General features: G+C 38.3%; 1 protein-coding gene across 4 annotated transcripts in view; it reads right to left on the reverse strand.

Moving 5' to 3' along the window:
- Positions 1-18,959, reverse strand: part of sik3 (SIK family kinase 3) — a 67,255-nt gene that overhangs the window by 15,156 nt on the left and 33,140 nt on the right. For 2 of the 4 annotated variants that reach the window (XM_062068027.1, XM_062068028.1), the window contains exons 7-21: positions 16,084-16,202; positions 14,911-15,021; positions 14,393-14,527; positions 12,332-12,409; positions 10,472-10,581; positions 10,094-10,250; positions 9,835-9,984; positions 8,565-8,638; positions 7,790-7,924; positions 6,922-7,060; positions 3,583-3,702; positions 3,352-3,410; positions 3,110-3,219; positions 1,838-2,001; positions 1,047-1,174 (exon numbers count right to left, since the gene is read on the reverse strand). In XM_062068027.1, the coding sequence (XP_061924011.1) occupies positions 1,047-1,174; positions 1,838-2,001; positions 3,110-3,219; positions 3,352-3,410; positions 3,583-3,702; positions 6,922-7,060; positions 7,790-7,924; positions 8,565-8,638; positions 9,835-9,984; positions 10,094-10,250; positions 10,472-10,581; positions 12,332-12,409; positions 14,393-14,527; positions 14,911-15,021; positions 16,084-16,202 (1,789 nt within the window). The remainder of the gene's footprint in view (positions 1-1,046; positions 1,175-1,837; positions 2,002-3,109; positions 3,220-3,351; positions 3,411-3,582; positions 3,703-6,921; positions 7,061-7,789; positions 7,925-8,564; positions 8,639-9,834; positions 9,985-10,093; positions 10,251-10,471; positions 10,582-12,331; positions 12,410-14,392; positions 14,528-14,910; positions 15,022-16,083; positions 16,203-18,959) is intronic. The other 2 variants (XM_062068029.1, XM_062068030.1) reach the window with 1 other exon arrangement.

Consider the following 18,959-nt stretch of genomic DNA (forward strand, 5'->3'; position numbering starts at 1 on the left):
GAACTATTTCTATTTTTGGGCAGAATTATTTTAGTGTTCCCAGCGTTAAAAGGATAAAAGCATTGTTTACAAATTTGGTAAATAAATAACCAAAAAATTTATATTTTGTTGTTTTCTTACTGTACCGAAAATCAACTGAACCGTGACCTCTAAACCGAGGTACGTACCGAACCAAAATTTTTGTGTACCGTTACACCCTTACACTCCACACAGGAAAAAAGTATCAAAACGGATTCTTGACCAGGCTTTAGTCTTCACTGAGAGATGTATGGGCCTTTTCTAAATGAGACATTCTCTGAGTATTCATGTAAAGATGGCAGCACATTCTCTCAGTGAAGGCAGTACACAGATGTGAATGTCAGGGACACAATACTTCCTATTCAAACTACAGTAACCTCTATGTGTGCTCCCATAGCACATGCTGTACATGCACTCACCAAATACAAGCGCAGTTGTTGTCATCTGCTTAATGTCCATGAGGCATTTCCACACACAGTTTTGTGAAAGTTACTGAAATTCCTATGTTCACTCATATCTAAAAGTTCTACCGAAAGTGACAATGTTATTAAATGCTCAAATGTAGAAATGAAATGGAAAATACCAACAAAGTTCCTCTGAAATCTGTTCTAACTATTTGTTCTAACTACATACAGTACAGTAGATAAGGTTGTATTTTTCCCTAATTACTGTGAGAGTTCTGCATGGCTGACTGAAGCATTAAAAAGTGTGACAATCCAGGACTAGATGCAGTGTGCTCAATCAACCACCAGGCAGCATAAGACTATCATCTCTTTATCTTTTGTATTTATCAAGTCCGTAGCCAGCACCCCCCGCTACCCCGAAAGGAACAAGCGGTAGAAAATGAATGGCTGGATGGATGGATGGGTAGTACATTCTTCACGCATTCTTCACTCATACTTTTGAGTGAGGGATGCGGCAAAAACTAACCCAGAACCACTGTTGTTCTGAAGTCAACATCAAATTAAAATGTCTGTTGGCATTGCGGACATTTGGCAGTGATGAATGGACAGGATGATTCATGTCACCTGTGCGACTCTGCGTTGTCCGCACTCAACTGCTTCCCAAGAACTCTGTGTCCACATGGTGTTGACAAAAAGCTGCTTTGCCTTTGTGCTCCGCCTTCTAAATCCACTTCCTGTAGCTGAATGGTCACCTGAATAAAACAGACAAATTATTGCACACTATTTAAATGTGTGGCACCTTGAGATTAGAATATGTTGATTGACAGTCTAAAAGTAACATGTCTTCCATCCCTTGTTACCTTTGCAGTTTTATGCATTTTAATGTATAAAATATAAAAATCACAAAACGAATCGCAATCGCAGTTTGAGGGGAAAAATTGTAAAAAAAAAAAAAGGTATCTAAAAATCGTGCAGCCCTAGTTTACGAAGTAGAGAAAATAAATTTGATAAACATCTAGAAAATGGATGGATGGATGGATCTTGAACCTTATTAAAAAATTTGAATTATTTTCATCTATTATGGTGAATCATATGTTACTTAACCATTTAAGATAACTTTATTTGTTGTTTATGTATTTAATTATTACTTACTTGCTCAATTGTCTATTTATTTACTGTTGTGTTACAAATTGAGTACAAATGTGTTCAAAACTGCTGTGATACAAAAAGCGGCAGGATTAAATAAGCTCTGCTTCTTTCTACTACTTTTCAGACATGCTGTTATGAGAAACTGGAAATATGTAATGTATCATGTTGTAATTATATGCATCTTCTAAATAAACCAACACCATAACCATTATCACAAAGAGATTCAAACCAGAAAAAAAGTAAGACGAAGGCATTAGGATTATTACTTGCTGCTGCGGGACACCCTGAGCCATTGGGACAGAAGGGTGGACAGATGCTGACTGCTGATTGGTTGGTAGCGATACTCTTTGAAGACCTGTGGGGGGTGGGCTACCACTTTGGCCCTGGTACAGTGAAGGAGAACCATGTTGATAGGGTACTGAAGATGGACCTAAGAGAAGAGGAACCAAACAACATGATTCAAAACTTACTTAGACAAACTTTATTGATCCACAAGGGAAATTGTTCCACACAGTAGCTCAAGTTATCACAGAGATCAAAAGGAAAAAAGCTTTCAGATCTCTGAAGTCTTTTTTTAACTAACCCAAATGGCACCACAGCTAATAGAGCAATTACATACAGTAATGTAAGTAGAAATGACTGCTTGTAGACAACCACTGTTCCCACAACACATTCTCCAATTGTTTATTATAGTGTATATGCATATTAGGGGTGTTCAGAACCAATATCAGCAATACAAGGATTATATAAGATTGCATCTAAAAAATCTCTGATGCAAACAGTCCTGCAGCGCATTAACATGTACCGTATTTTTCGGACTACAAGTCGCAGTTTTTTTCATAGTTTGGCCGGGGGTGCGACTTATACTCAGGAGCGACTTATGTGTGAAATTATCAACACATTACCGTAAAATATCAAATAATATTATTTAGCTCATTTACGTAAGAGACTAGACGTATAAGATTTCATCGGATTTAGCGATTAGGAGTGACAGATTGTTTGGTAAACGTATAGCATGTTCTATATATTATAGTTATTTGAATGACTCTTACCATAATGTTACATTAACATACCAGGCACGTTCTCAGTTGGTTATTTATGCGTCATATAACTTACACTTATTCAGCCTGTTGTTCACTATTCTTTATTTATTTGAAATTGCCTTTCAAATGTCTATTCTTAGTGTTGGGTTTTATCAAATAAATCTCCCCAAAAAATGTGACTTATACTCCAGTGCGACTTATATATGTTTTTTCCCTCTTTATTATGCATTTTCGGCCGGTGCGTCTTATACTCCGGAGCGACTTATACTCCGAAAAATACGGTATACAGTTCAACTGCCAGTTAACATCTAAATGTTTTTTAAAGCAGGGGAATCAACACTATTTGCATTAGATTTCCCTTGCAGCCATCTGCAAATGTGACCAAAAAAACACATTTTATATATAGTTTGGACAAGATTAATGTATTTTCTCTGGTAACAACACTTCACCATCGTATGGCCATTCTACAAATGTAATTAGAGTAGGAGTACTTACCGTGCCCTTGCACCATGCCCACTGAGCCAGGCGGAGAACTCTGGTTTGGCTGTCTGAAGAGGTGGTTGTTGGGATGTGTTGGCGGAGGACTGGATGGTTGGATATGCAACCTGAGAGAGGGCGGCAGAGCCAGTAGGAGAAAAGAGAGATATGGCAACAATATAACACTCGTACTCAAGGGCACTACGTCAACATACCGTTATTGTAGAACCACAGAATGTGCACTTTTCTGTAAATCTTACCTTTGGAGCTGGTGGGTTAGGTGACTGGGCTGGCTCTCTCCATGGCCTAAAGACAGACCCTGTAGAGAATAACTTTATATTAATAAATGAGTTTGGTTTTTGACTAAAAATACATCAACACAAGGAGAGATGCTCCCATCTAAATAACTTGCAACGCTTTTACATGTTTTGAATAACCCACACATAATATAGCAATGCAAAGGTAATGTAATAATCACAACATGCTTATACCTGGATTTGCTGGTGGAGGATTTGTTGCTCTTGCTGGTAAAGCACATGCTGTTGCTGGGTGTGCTCTAGGAGCCGGTTATCTTGCTGAATCGCATATATTTTCTGAAGCTGTTCACACTCCTGTAAAAGATTCATACTGTAATTCTCCCCTATGTACATTCAAGCCATCTTATTCGAGTAAAATAAAGGCATGCTGGAACTTCAAAATATGTTACTGTATTAATAAGTATTTCTAGAAAGGAGGAATATTAGAATGGATGTTTTTTGGTATCTTACTGTATGCCAATTACCCAGTTAGCATAACATGTTAAGGTAAGAAAACCTCTTTGATCTATTTTTCCGCCTCACAGACTATCATTAGCAAAATAAAGTAAAAGGTCTATATTATATGATATGATATATTTAAAATAAATAAAGCTACTTCCAATGTGATGTGACAGATTTAGAAAGAATACATTGTATTGTTGGTATAAGAAGCTTGTTTCCCGTTGATTTAATTTTCAGGCCTCACCACAGAATTACAAAGAGGCTGTTTGAAACATTTACACAGATGCCTAGAGGGCGCTAACGTTCCAATAAATTTTACGCAACATATCCGCCCTCTTACAGCTACTAGCACTTAATGACGTACACTGTGCACTCACGTGACTCATGCACGCGCATTAGCTTTGGGTGTTCTTAGCTAATAATAGTGATTTGGATAGCTTGTGTAAGCAGTCATTCAATATATATTTTATCATAACATCACAGAAAATGGTTCCTTTCTTCTCTTGGACTGTTTCTGTACGTGTGAACACGCTCCCTGCGTATACGCGTTGACGTGACAGGGTGAGTGACCGCCATAAACACCAATCACTTTTTCGGGCCGCAAAAGTTTTTGCTGTAAAAAATTAGCAATGGTGAAAAATATTGACAGCTTTAAAACAACTGTGTTCTTTTAAACCAGTAAGTATATCATAGGCTAGCCAGTGGTGTTCTTGTAATCAATGTAACTGTGAGCAATTTGCAAACAGCACTCTAAATAATTTAATTACAAATTCTTCGCCTGTCCACTTTTACAGAACAGAAAACACACGGACATATTCTTATTTGGCCATCTACCACAGCAAACAGAAAACACTGTTCCTTTTAAGAAAGAACAAAATTGCCATTTACCACATTTCCACACATGTGCTACTTGAAGTAGAATCGAAGGTAAACTTTTTGAAAATGTGCTCATAATGCTGACTTAAACACAGACATGAAGAGGTGAGGAATGGGACTCATCACCAGTGATGCACAGAAATGTGTTAAACCAGTGAATGAATAGTGTGATTGGAACATAACACCACCACTAATGTCCAAAAAAGCAGCAATTGTGTTAGTGTCTTGTCTTTCACGTGCAACAAAAATCAAGATACAGAACAACAATTTAATCACGTATAAAAAATTTACACAGACTATAATCAGCCACTTTTTTCAAAACAAATAGTGTGGCCTACTACTTTTGTATTTCATAAAAATTGAGAAACAAGTAAGCAACTGAAGAAGAAACAAATGAATATATACAGTATACATATACACAATGTCTCAAAGGCATACAGAAACGTGTCATGAATAGGGCCGTTTCGATTTATGCTGCCGATTCCGATCATAAGTGTGTGAGATTGGCTGAAACCAATCACATGTATTAACTGTAAATCTTAATCACAATTATAATCAGGTAAAAAATGTAAGACAACAGTACAACATTTTCAACACAGTGGTACCTCAACTTATGAGTACCAAAACATATGAGTATTTTAAAATCCGAGCTGTCTCTCAGATATTTGTTATGCTTTAGGTTGCCAGCATGATTTAAGTTACGAGCCTCCCCACCGCTAATGAGTATACGGTAGCTATTGCCAGAATGAATCATCCAGTATCAAACCCATTAAGAATGTTTTTCAAGACCAGCACTGTGGAAATGTGTCATATTCTTACCAAGGACAAAGCATTAAGGGGATAGGAATACACTTGCAGTAAAATTTCATATAAAGCACCTTGTCATTCATTAATTGACATTTTACATGTGGTTCTTCTTGCAAAACGGATTCTGTCGCCCTACACACAGTGTATGATCTGCGCATAGGGAGAGACATCCCTGTTTGGTGGGGCCCAGCACCAATTGATTTTAATTAATTCCAATGGGCGAAACGGATTTGAGATAAGAGTGTTTTGAGTAAAGACAACAGTCATTGCACCAATTAAGCGCTTACATTGAGGTACTGGGGGCTATATAAAAAAAAATAACAATAATCGATTCACATTCAAATCACCATGCTTATATATTCCGATCCCAGATCAATTGATAATTTACAAAAATCAATTACAAATTTTTACAACTTTTTAGGGGATGAAATGCGTTTAGGTCCTTTCAGCATTTACTCCGAATCAACTTTATTGGTCAAGTATGGTCAAGTATGTTTTTAACACAAAAGGAATTTGACTTTGTAGACAGTGCTGTCTTTGTTCTATGTAAGAAATAAAGAAAAAATCATTGCGGACAGCCGTAGTTCACTGCATGTATAATGTCATACATAAACAGTAACCTGTTTTAAAAAGGTTTTATTATCATTTTAACATCACATAATATATTGCGAGAATCAATTGAGTCAAATCATTACCACAAAAATCGGAATTGAATCGTTGCAAGATTCACATCCCTATTAGGTGCGCTACTGCATTTCCTTTGTGTCTTTTGCCGCCCTCCACTCACGTGTACGCCTGGCCGCTCCACAGCAACAGACTATTGTTATATTAGCCTTTGCTAGACTCATAATTATCTATTTGCTAGTTTCCTGTTAATAGTAGCTTAATTACAGCTGTAATGTAGCTCCATCTAGACTTCTTAAAGTTTACTAAACACTTAATAGTTGTGTTCGTTTTAAGATATGTTAACGGCCAGTTTAGCGATTATGATGCATTCTTGTTTACTTTTGCTTACTCTGTGGGTAACATGTATAGCCCTGCCCTACAGTGATAAGTGTACTACCAGTAGTAAGAAAATACAGTTTATTCTCTGCAATGGATGTGATGATTATTACCTTCGGGGTGCAGCTACGCTGTGTATGAAAGTACACAGTTAGCAGCTGCACCTCTGTCAGGCTGTGGACAAAAATAAATAAAGTACTAGCCAGAAGTGATCGTTTTTTGTCATCTGTATTGAAAGGCATTAATCAGGCAATCCCGGAAATGGGACGATAACGCAGATTGATCGGCGCAATCCTAGTATGTATCAATGTATTTTGTCCCCAAAAATATATCTATTCTATCTTTTCTAAAACATTCATTGTCACAGGGTGTCCAAAGGTAGAGTACCTGCTTAAGTTGCTTAAGGAAGCCATTCTCTAGATGCATTTTGAAAGCCTGAATGGTAGCGGCACCATCAGAGAAGCGTCTGACAGGTGAGAAGCGTTCCATGGGAAGATGAAGGGTGTTGCAATCTTTATAACTGGATCTGAAGAGAGAAACACAGGGAACAAACATACAAAACAAAACAAGACAATGTCGCACATGGAAATAGACATGAGACACAAACAAACCAAGAGAGACGATGACACATTCAGTCACACAAAGAAGACAAACAGACAAATGACAAAGATTAGGTACAACTCACAACATCAAACCTGGTTACAGAACATACATATTTAGGTGAGTTTATGTCATCTTAAAGTAGTCAACAATGGTTAATAAGTAATACAAATTTACACCATGTGATGCAGGTATATCACAGTTTGGTTGACAAAATTCACATCAAGCAAGTTTCTTGGAGTCAGTTGGATATCAAATTATCAAACTTAGTATTCAACTTTATATACAGGATGACTCAACTGCAGCAAGTTGTGCCCATAACTGCATCAAAACAAGACACACCCACACAAAAATAACGTGAAAATGGACAACTCCGCTAAAGGGTCTGCCTACACAGTCTAAAAGCTAGGGAAATGTCTGTCACATACCTTCAATCAAGGGTTTCAGCTGGTTAAATGCTGTTGTGGCGGTACTATGCCTACCACTCACCGCATTTCCTCCACCACCATTGGAAAAAAAACCTCCTTTCTTTAAAAGGTGCAATTATCTTGAACATTTTTTTATTAAGTCTAAAAGTTAATGTTTCCTTTATTTTAATCTATGGGTTTCATTGTGTCTGTGCATAATACAGCTCGGAGTGGGTGTGTCCCCTCACCGGGTGTGTGTGTCAGGGGCCCAGCCCACCCTCTGGCGGGGGCCTTGTGACCGCTGGGGCTCTGCAGAGGGATCGCCATGCGATGTGCTCATGAGTGCGTGCGTCGTGTGCCGCTTGCAGCGGTTCGCCAAGTACCTGGGCCGCAGGGAGGGGGAGGACGGGGTGAGGGTGGGAGACAGGAAGCAGTGCTGGTCAGCTCACTGCCCTTATTTGCTACTCCAGACAGGGGGAAAGCCCACCCATTTCCACCACTGCCAAAAGGGGGGCGTCACTACATCCAATTGTATAAAAAATAAACTAAAGATTTGTTTTAGAGCTTATTTTTATACCACATCCCCCCAACATTCAAATTAAGGATTTTTCACCTACTGGCTTTGCAAGCGTTAAAGTGAGCAAAGCTGAGTGAGGAAGAGAAATCAAAGGAAGAGGCGGACAACTCAATTTTTGTTGGCTGAGTTGAGAGCCAGAGAGGAAGGCACAACGATAAAAGGAGGAGAGATGGTGATGTACACCAAAGCAGAGAGGCCCGCACCCGTGGGAAAGAGCACAGCAACCTAAAGGCGCACCCTCCCAGCAACCCAGGACACCAGAAGAATATACAGTAGGTGCTGTCTTTAGACGGCTTGTTGAGTTTCTTTTTGACCAATATTCCAACACTAACATTCAAAACGCGTAACAGTCACCTTGTCACAGGTAACAGGTGCCACACCATCTTGTTTTGGACAGCACCTCTGTATAAAATATCCCACCACCAAAAACGGTCACAGTTGATTACCTCTGTACTGCTTCTTGATCTGGTTCACCATCTGATCCCTCTTCATCCACCGGAGCGACGGCAGGTATAGGGTGCTAAAAGAAGAAGAAAATTATCCATAAAATTCATGACTATCAACAATAAAGGCAGAAGACTGAAATTGCTGAGACAATTTGAAATGCATGTATCATAAACAACACTTTCATATCCTCTCCAGGCACTCCGCAATTGATGATAAGCCAAATGTTGTTGGACGATCTATCATTTCTGATAAACGATATTACTTTAATCATTATTTTGAGACCAAATTAAGCACTAACATAAACATAATATTTAATACTAACCCTTTAAAACACAATATACTTTTATTTCTCCTTAGTATTTTTTACCATTGTAATTGGAAAGTCAAAACTTTTAATTATCTTAAATAAGTAAACCAACAAAAATACAATTTGACTCTCAAACTCTGTCAAAAATTGCACTCCAAAAAATATTGAAAATCTTGAAGTGCATTTTTTTCTCTAGTTGGAAACACTGTTGAGTGGTTTGTTTTGTTGTCTTTTTTGTTGTTATCACACAAATTCGGCAAAATGTCTCCATTTTAATTCGTTTTAAAGACGAAATATTTGGCTTTGTAATCATTGTCTTTCCTCCTAACTTTTGTTACCTTGCAGTGCTTTTTATGAAACACTTATAACACAAATAACGAACAAAGTAACACCTACGAGCATGGCTCTGTCCATGCATCGGGTGTGTGTGTAAGCTAGTGGTCCTGCATCCACCCTCAAAGACAAATATTATGGATGACTGACAAGAGGGGTCATTCCACCCATTCATTTCTATTGAAAGCGATGCAGTGTGAACCCTTTTGCAGCTTGTTTGAAAGCCAGAGAGCAAGAAAACAAACAGAAGAGGCAATTTATCAATGCCGGGAAAATTATCGGATTAATTTTCATTTATTGTTTGATTAATTTATCAGCCCAAGTTGGTAGTTGGCGGTACTGTATATGTACCTTAACATATTACTTTCTTTTTACATATACACTAACTGAAATTAGTCAGAAACTCTGCCTTTATAAATATATCATAATACAGTTCTGATTTACTTGAACTGCTATGAACAAAATCTGAATGGGATTCCTGGTGGTATACAATAATATCTATACATCTATATATATATATATATATATATATATATATATATATATATATATATATATATATATATATATATATATATATATATATATATATATATATATATACACACACACAGTATATATATACTCACTGGACTGGTAACAAGCGGTGATGGGCCCCGGGGCCTCTTCAAGAGTTGAGCATGTAGTTGGATATTGGCACCACCATCTGAAGCTCGTCGACCCAGTGGTCCCATGCCATTGAGTAACTGCAGAGTGGGTGGTTGCAGCAAAGACTGCTCCTGAAATACAAGCAAGAATATTAATCAATTGATATTTAGTCCTGGCACATAAACTGTAATATTGAGGGTTCATAATCAGTTAAAGAGGACTAGACCCAGATGACCATACCTTGTATTCCAACTGTTGTGTGGGCTGTAGGCTTTGGGTTGGCATGAGAGTGTGCATTTGTCCCATTGCTGGCGAGAGTGGAGGAAAAGGGGGCTGAGGCATTGCTCCACGGGGAAAACCCGATGGCAATTTCTGAAGGTCCTCCTGCATCGCTGTCCTACGAAAAAAAGGTTAAAAAAATATTAGTGAGCAGGTTTTTAATAGCAGTTTCTTAGCATCGTGCCAAGCTGTTTGCTCTGAAACAGTCATGGTGGCCCAAAAAAAGACACTTGTTAAAAATAATCTTAACTGCCACACAGAACAAGACAGGTAATATTGCAAAGTTAGAAAGTCCTTGTCAATAACTGAAGTCTGAAGAGATATCAGTATTTGAGTTACCTTTGGTCTGGTACCCCCACAGTGTGCCGCCTCATTGAGAGGTAACGAGCCATAGCTTCAGGAGATGGCTCTTCACCTTCATCACTGTCCAGTGCCATGGTGCCCTCAGGCTAAGCAAAAACACAGTTTGGTGGTTAAGGGTACTGTCGCAAGAAACGATTTGTACCGTGCCTAACTTGGGTGTGATTCCCCCTTCCTTTTCTCAGCCCTCGTTGCGCATACGTGCCTTGGCCCATTTTTGTGTAACATCATTGCTGCGTTACAGAAATGTTCTTTATTTATTGGGATTATTTTAGGTTATTTAGATTATTTCCTTGGTGCAAAGTCAAAGCTGTCAATTATTTGCGATGGCATTAATGAAATGAGACGTCTTTATTATGGACACAAATATTTTGACTTTCAGATTATTGAGTTTTATAATTGTTTTAGGAAATGTGTCAGTTATCATTGAACTGAATGAAATAAAGTGTACCAAACTTGTGTGTGGATCTCTGAGCCCTCACACTAATTTTAGAACCATCTACATGACTTTTTAAAATATATTTAAACAATACATATTTGGACGTTTGTCTATCGACTCAGAATACTCCATGTCCCAATTGTGATGCATCTAAGAATTGATCATTTCTCCTAGCCACTTTCTTTCATTCATTGTTAGTTATTAATTAACTGAACAATTATATGATGCAAATGTGTGATCTTCTCTCTGGCTCTCAACGAAGGCGGACGCCTCCCTTCCCTCTCCTGCTTTTGATTCTTTGTCTCGTCTTAACTTTCTAAGAGTCTCTCTTTTGTTCTGAAATATAAAACATGGAATTGATCAACTGGTCTCTCAATGCAGTAGACAAGATATTCTCGATGAGAAGCTCATCGCCTGTCCTGATAGAACGTTTGCTGCCAAATACATGATAGACTTGTGGGAGAAGTGGAGGGTTGTGTGCCTGGTGATGCTTTCCTTCAAAGACATTGAAGACGCCTATCTATTTGAAACCATGGTACCAGGTCATATGCTGATTGGATTGAGCATTGCTCTGGTCATCGACAAATCCCAAAGGCTGCCTGTCAAGAATGATGGGATGGGCAGGGCCATGGGCACTCAGACTTTGGCGATTTCTGAACAGAATCGCTAACTGGATAACATCTTGGAGAAGCTTTCTGCTATGCGAGGCGAAATTATGATCAATTTCAGAGACAGACCGAACAACTAGAACAGACATACCTAATGGAATGCGCCTGCTTGTCCTAACTAAAACAATCCCTATCTACAACTCAGCTCGGTCTGAACAGGCTTTGGCAGGGTTATTATATAAGCACACAAAGTGAGACCATTGCAGCGAAAGACTCTTTGAAATCCCTTCCTTTCTTCCTTCAAAGATACCTAGGGTGTTTTTTTACTATATTGGGCAGACCTCGAAAGCCTTCATAGCAAGCAGCTGTGTTAAAGCAATGTCCCTCTGCAGAAGGAGGCAAAAGGCTGTGACGCTGAACGGAGCGACTACCAGGCTATGGACACACAGGCAACCATGGACTAATACGCCCCAACCTCCATCCCACGCCTTCGCCGCTTCCACAGTCGGAATGACAACAAGTGGCACCCATGGTAGCTGCAGCTTCAGGCCGGATGGCTCCTGCCCCGTTTCAAGTCTCAAGTTTTGCATGTAGTAATAATATGTGCTCATATTGCTTCAGGTTTTTTTCCTTGTCTCAAATTGTGCCCCCACCCCGCTAAGTGGCAATCCATCAGTCTTCCTGTTCTGTCTACCCTTGTATATATAATCTTGGACCAGTTGTACTGAAAACACATTTCATTTTACTTTTTAAGTGCAATGACATAGTTTTATTCTATTCTATTCAACTTACCTCAACAATCTGGTTCTCTGGGTTGATGAGCTGAACATGAGGAACAGTTATGCTAACTGGATTACCCTGTGGATCCAACTAGGAAAGCAAACACAGGCAGACACAAAAAGGTCAGGTCAGGATTGCACTCATATTTGAAACAATCCTCTTACAGTAGTGAGATTGGCACGTAGCGTTAAGTGACTCCATTTTAGCAGAATGGCATTCACACTTTAGAGTACCTGTAGAGTGGAAAAACAAATTGGTTCTATACTGAAGCTATTAACATATATCTGATTTATGACACCGAAAGACTTGCAAAGTTTGCGAGGAAATAGATATGATCAAAATAGTATCAATCTCACGGACATTCCCAAACCATTTTGAGAGATAATGAGCGAGCCAGTCACGTGACTGTGTGATGTAGAGGTAGGAACTGCAAATCCTTTCCACACCAACAACAATGCAAATCATGCAGACTTTGTGAGAGCCAATAACGACTACTTTTGGACAAATGATGGTCCAGAAACTTATATTGTTGATCCTGAATATAAGGAGGGTGAGCTACAAGTTTTAGAAGCTCTGCTAAACAGTTCCAGCTTTAGTGAAACAAAGCATCATGTAGCAGTATTGCTAAGTGCTAAACAACAAATACAAACTACAGACATAAACTTAAGCGATTGCTTACTGTACGATGTCTGCTCTCAATGTGATGATGACTCTTTTTAGATGAATAATTACTTTTAATCCATTCAAAAGGGTTAAAAAAGTTGCTGCTGACACGGTCTTCTTTTGTAGTGTGTTTGTCTCCATCTCTGGGTATAAACTGAATGTCACAGATGAAGAACTCCTAGATTAATGGCTAAATCATCCTATTACTCAGATGAGAGGCATGCTTTCTAATCTAGACGCAATGCAGCAGTTGTAGAACCGGCAGCAAACAAGACATCACTCGTTCAATGCTTACGTGCTGAGTGAGCTTATTTTTCTTTTTTACAGTTTTATGGCAGTTTGCAACTTTGCATCGATATATGTTGCATTATTGCCATCTTTAGTTTAATTTTGTAATTACATTAAAGTCGCTCTTTGAGTCCAGTGCAGCATAAACTACAGTTAGCTCTCAGTTACCTATGCTGAAATACTTTGTCTGCGTTAGCGCTTACGAAAACAACATTACTAATATTTGGTTAATATTCAGGTCACGAGATGTAAATAGGGTATTGTTTGCGGGTTTTGGATGTTTATTTAAAGAGTTTTTGTGGGCAAAATAGAGAGTTCCCATTGACCCAATTGTTAGTGGACTTTTTATTTATTTATAGAATGCATAAAAAAATAAAAATGTGTGTTCATGTCTTATATAGGGATTGTGAATGATAGACAGCACATCTCTTTCTAATTTTTGCGTATTTCCAATATGACTGACCTTATAATATGGTCAGAGTGCAAAAGCGTTCCTCCAGTGCCGTCAATCCCTGGAAATAGCCGAAGGTAATTTGGAGAGGACTATTCAAAATGGCTGACTGAATTTGTGGCATTTTGTGATATTTAGACAGTATTTTCACATGCTTTGCGGATTGTAAATACAATTGGATATGGTTTAATGGATACAATGAAACACAATAATGCAGGCAAAGTCAACTTGTTTTTCCACACTACTGGTACGTTAAACTACATTGATAGAATAAAGGCTTTGGCCTCATACAAATTAAAAAGGCAAAACCAAATACTACAATGTCCTAAGTTTTGATGACAGATAAACTGGTAGAAATGACAAAAATAAGACACACACACTAACATTAGCCTTCCTGTTTGCTGTGCCGTAGTTCTGGATGCTCCAATATAATGAGCCAGAATCTTCTGACAGCGGTTTCTTGCTGCGTTTACGCTCTTCTTGAATAAAATGCCCACTTACCATGGCTAAAAGCCACATGTAATAAAGTAGGTAAAAAATAAATATAAATTGTTGAGCATTCAACAGGGCTTGGTTTTCTGAGATTCCTATGGTACAGCAGCACTGACAGTGAAATCTAAATTGTGCTCAACTTCGGAGGTTCCACTGTACAGACATTGAAAATAATTTACCTGTAGAGTGTTAAGGGGATAACTAATGGGGCGTGGTGTGGGTGGAGCGACACGCAGAGTCTTGTGTTTCTTGAGACGGTCGGATAGCAAACTGTAGATGGCACTGTAGTGATCATATGCATCTGTTTGTAGGGACTGAAAAAGAAGAAAAAGAAAGAGGCATTTTTAAAAGTCAACCCCTCTTTCGCCCGAATGTATACATGCACATTATGACCACTTGCACAATTTTATGAGATCCATCCTCACGCCTGACATTAAAGACAAGTGGCATAAATGGATGGATGGATAATTCTAAAGCTTTGATTGATAGTCAAAGATATATTTTGCACAGGTGTAAAACTGCATTGCAGCACAGAGCTGTGTCTAATATTTACTCTCTCATATAGCCAAATGAGTCACGTACAATACCTACCTGACTACATCAAAGAGTACTTTTATCTTTTTTAGATTTTTTATATTTTAGATGTTGCAAGGGCTCATGATGTTGCAGTCAGTGAATGCCAGGATTTTAGCCTGACCTGTATGGTGCGTTCTCGGTCCAGGCCCATCTCGATCATGGCTATCAGCACCTGCTCATTGATGAGTTCGGTTTCCCTGTCAGTCTTAACCTGCTCACACTCTGCTATCAACTGGTTGGGAACAAGTAATGAAAGTTCAATCCATGATAAAACAAATAACAGTACAGTATAAAACACATGTTGGATGTCAAATCGCCAAAGTCATTGTGATGCAAATTCTTCAAAAACAGGTAAATGGTGAAAGATGCAGCATTTTTTGCCTAGCTATTTAAACTTTGTGACATCACAAACATAAATAAGACAGTCATATTAAAAATAACTAGGGATGGATACAAAATTCAATATATTTATACGTACCAAACAAATTAGATGGTACCGATTTACGTAAATTCAAACAATACTATATTTTGATACCTTTGTTGCACGTGACGTCGCGTCCTACACCGGCTCAAGCACTTGGCAGGCAAACAAACGTATTCATAGCGGACTGCCTCTAAGGTAATGTTACAATTTTCCATGCCGACACGCAAAATTGCTTGATATAAAGCGCTCAATAATAGGGCTCCCCTTTTCATAACCGGCTAGCTTAATTGGATATGCCATATAACCCGCTGCATTAGTGATTTTTCATGGCGATTTGAACACCTTCAAATTTGATAATCAAAACTACTACTAAGATGCACGTTAGATACAATCAAACAGTTGGTTTGTAATAGGCACAATACTTATAGAAACAACACTTTTTGGGGCTCAACAAAAGACACAACTGGCAAATTCAATTTGGGGCAAAGACTACTTCGTGACTACGGCAACACACCTAAGACAAACTAAAATAATTGCATTCTAGCAAACAAGTCAGAAGTGCAAGAAAACAAGATATAACAACTTGAGAGCAGAGTTGTCATTATCAGCACTGTGTAAAATATTAAATAAATAGAAAACAAATATTTTATCATTAAATAAATTAACATATGACCACATGAACACAATAAAGTACCAAAAATTGGAACTGTTGAGTACCGGGGTACCAGGTACAGGGAATTGGCACCCTATCGGTTTGAATGTGAAAGGTACCCATCTCTAAATATAACTCATGAAATATATTCAAGATAATGCTCATAACAATATTCTTATTGGAATTCTGATGTGTACGTTACTAATCTGAACGCTCACCCTATCAAAATCAGGGTCTGGGTCTCCTTGTCTCATCCACTTGTTCTTACATATCTGTTCCATGCTCAGCCGCCTGCTGGGCTCCAACACCAACATGTGTCTGATCAAGTACTCACAATCTGTAAAAACACACAATTATATTGTGAATTATTATATGGGGTGTATGAATGTTGCTGCTTACAAAAGATTCCAAGGCACAAAATTAAAACTTAAATCGATTCAGATAAGTTGTGAAAAAACATGCAAAGTTTGGGTTTTGTCCAACTATTTTGCAGAAAAAAACTTTATACACGAAACACTGAGGTGTTTCTCATCTGCATTCATACAAACGACTGCAGAGTAGTTTTCTTTACTGCTGTCCTGACTTGAATCCAAATAGTGTACAAAAAAACATGTCTTATACGAGGAGTCTAAACGTTTATGCAAACAGGCCATTATGTCACACACCGAGAAATGGAAAGCAGAGCAATGTGACAACTTCTGAAGCATTTTGTTACTGATGATGGTATTTCCAACAGCCAACTAACTGTATGTAGTAAGGAGAAAACATACTACTACCTTAAAGCAGCAGTAAGTAACCTTTTAACCGTCTTAAAATATTTATCATAACTTTTGAGATGATAGCTTGACTTAGAACTAGTTGAAGACACACCTGTCATGGCCTGAGGGGGCCTGCATCACTTTTACAGGCACTGAGCAACTTTGAGGAGGGTGGCAGGAACCCTGCCAGACAAAAACTACAAATATGCTGACTTGCTTTAACGCATACGTCACTCCCTTTCCCTATTCGTTAAAAAGACAGAAGTTGATGCGAACGCCTATGTTCCGCCAGAAAACAAAAAAAAGAAGAAGGACGCCTACGTGCAATTAGTGCTATTATGGCAAAAGCTGCAAAACAACCAAAGAAATAAAACGTTTTGTCGGAGGAGAGGGAGAGAAAAAAAAGGAAGGCTACCCGGATAAAAGGACAGTCAATGATCAACATTGGCCCGGCTTTCTCTCACTGCAGTGAGCTCAAAAATGAGGAGGGATTTTTTTCCGGCCGATTATGCTTTGGCTCTGTTCCTGCTAGACTAGTAGGTGACTCTTGATGCTCAAATCAAAATGATAATTCCAATTTTAGCTATTGTAAATGTGTGTGGTAGCAATAAATAGTCACCAGCTTGATAGTTCGCAGTTCCACACTACTTCCTTCAAAAAAATCTCCCGCCGATCTTTCTTTGTTTCCGACCTGCATCTGCCCCGATACGTTCTTGATAGTAACATCTTGTTTGTAGCGCAATCCAAGATAATTTCTTGATGCTGTCTGCTATTTAACATCAGCATAGTCATTAGAGACGTGATATTTGTAGTCCGTGCCAATATTACAGCAGACATCATGTCAGTTTGAAGCTATTTGCGCTCGTCATCAAGGAAAATGTGGTCTTCCTTCTGGCAAAACACTGCCGCTTTGGTCCACTGGCGCCGCCAAAATCAACCAAAACTGAAAATTCTTAAGTGGGGTTTTTAATTGGTTTGTTGGCTAATTAGCTGGTAACAAGCCTTTTAGTCTGGCATTAGAGAATAAACACAACACATTCAGGGGAAGTTTGTCAAACAAGTTTAAACACCACTCTTTAAAAACAAGCAAACAAAACCAGGAATAGTGAAAAGGCATCACTGTAAACTAAAGTAACTAGGGATGGCCACAGAATTCTGTCCTTTTTTGGCACCGATTAAATCTTGCCGGTGCTACAGAGCATCGATTCACGTAAAATCCAACGGTGCCATGTTGGGTTGTGCGTGACGTCACGTCCAGATGCAAACTGAGCTGGCTCTAACTAGGGATCTAGCAATAAACGATAATAACCGCAGTGAAACTCCCGACAATTAGTATTAGCGTTTTAAATTAAAACGATTGAAAAACCGTGCTTGATAACTGCACTTTGTTAAACTCATGGACTGACTTGCGCTAGTTTAAATGGTAACATGAAAACAAGAGACATTAACATTTTTCCCCATTATGAAAAACATACCTTAATCTAAACTTGCATGAACAAATTACTGTTTGAACAACAAAGATATTCAACTGTGCACATTGGGCTTATTAAGTTGTGCTGTCATCAAAATAATAGATCTGAGAAATACGAGACGGAGGTGTTTACTGTGCGTCCAAGGACTGTTGAAAAGAGTAGGACAACCAAAGAGTAGACAGTCTAGCAGAAATAAATACTCAGACTAAAACACTATCAGTGAAGCATAAGAAATACAAAACATGCAAAATAATGGGTTTCTAACATTGTGTCTAGTTATTTTTAAAAAAATCTAAGGATGGCATTGTGTGTGTGTATGAGTAATTTTTAAACACATTCAACTACGGCTGGGCGATATGGCCAAATAAAATGGTCACAATTATTTTTTTCATATCATTCGAAAGGGATAATCGGTAGAAAACTTGTTTTATGTGTTGGTACACATTATTTTACAGTACCTCAAATTCAAACTGCACTTTAATGTTTTTTCATTCAATAGAAGATACAGAATTTGAGTTTTAAAAACTCCACAATGTGGGTCACCGCCTGCCGTATGCCAAAGCACTGGTAAGAATCGCTGATGTACACAAGTAATTAAAGGAGAAAAATACTAATATACCATTTGAAAGTGTTGTTTAGTAAATGTTAACTTGAAATAAAAGTCTTATGGTATTCACAACATCAATGATGCTTTGTTTACTGCAGAATATTTGTGATGACAACCACAAAAACACATGTATTCTCTGTATTACTCTTTACCAATATTTTTCCACCAACTACATTATTTTTAAGGACTCTTACCACAGTTGAAAACAAACCATATACCTGTATTGCAGGAACACATTCATCGTAACAAGGACGCAT

The sequence above is a fragment of the Entelurus aequoreus genome, linkage group LG13, assembly GCF_033978785.1.
Source record: "Entelurus aequoreus isolate RoL-2023_Sb linkage group LG13, RoL_Eaeq_v1.1, whole genome shotgun sequence".
Classification (NCBI taxonomy): domain Eukaryota; kingdom Metazoa; phylum Chordata; class Actinopteri; order Syngnathiformes; family Syngnathidae; genus Entelurus; species Entelurus aequoreus.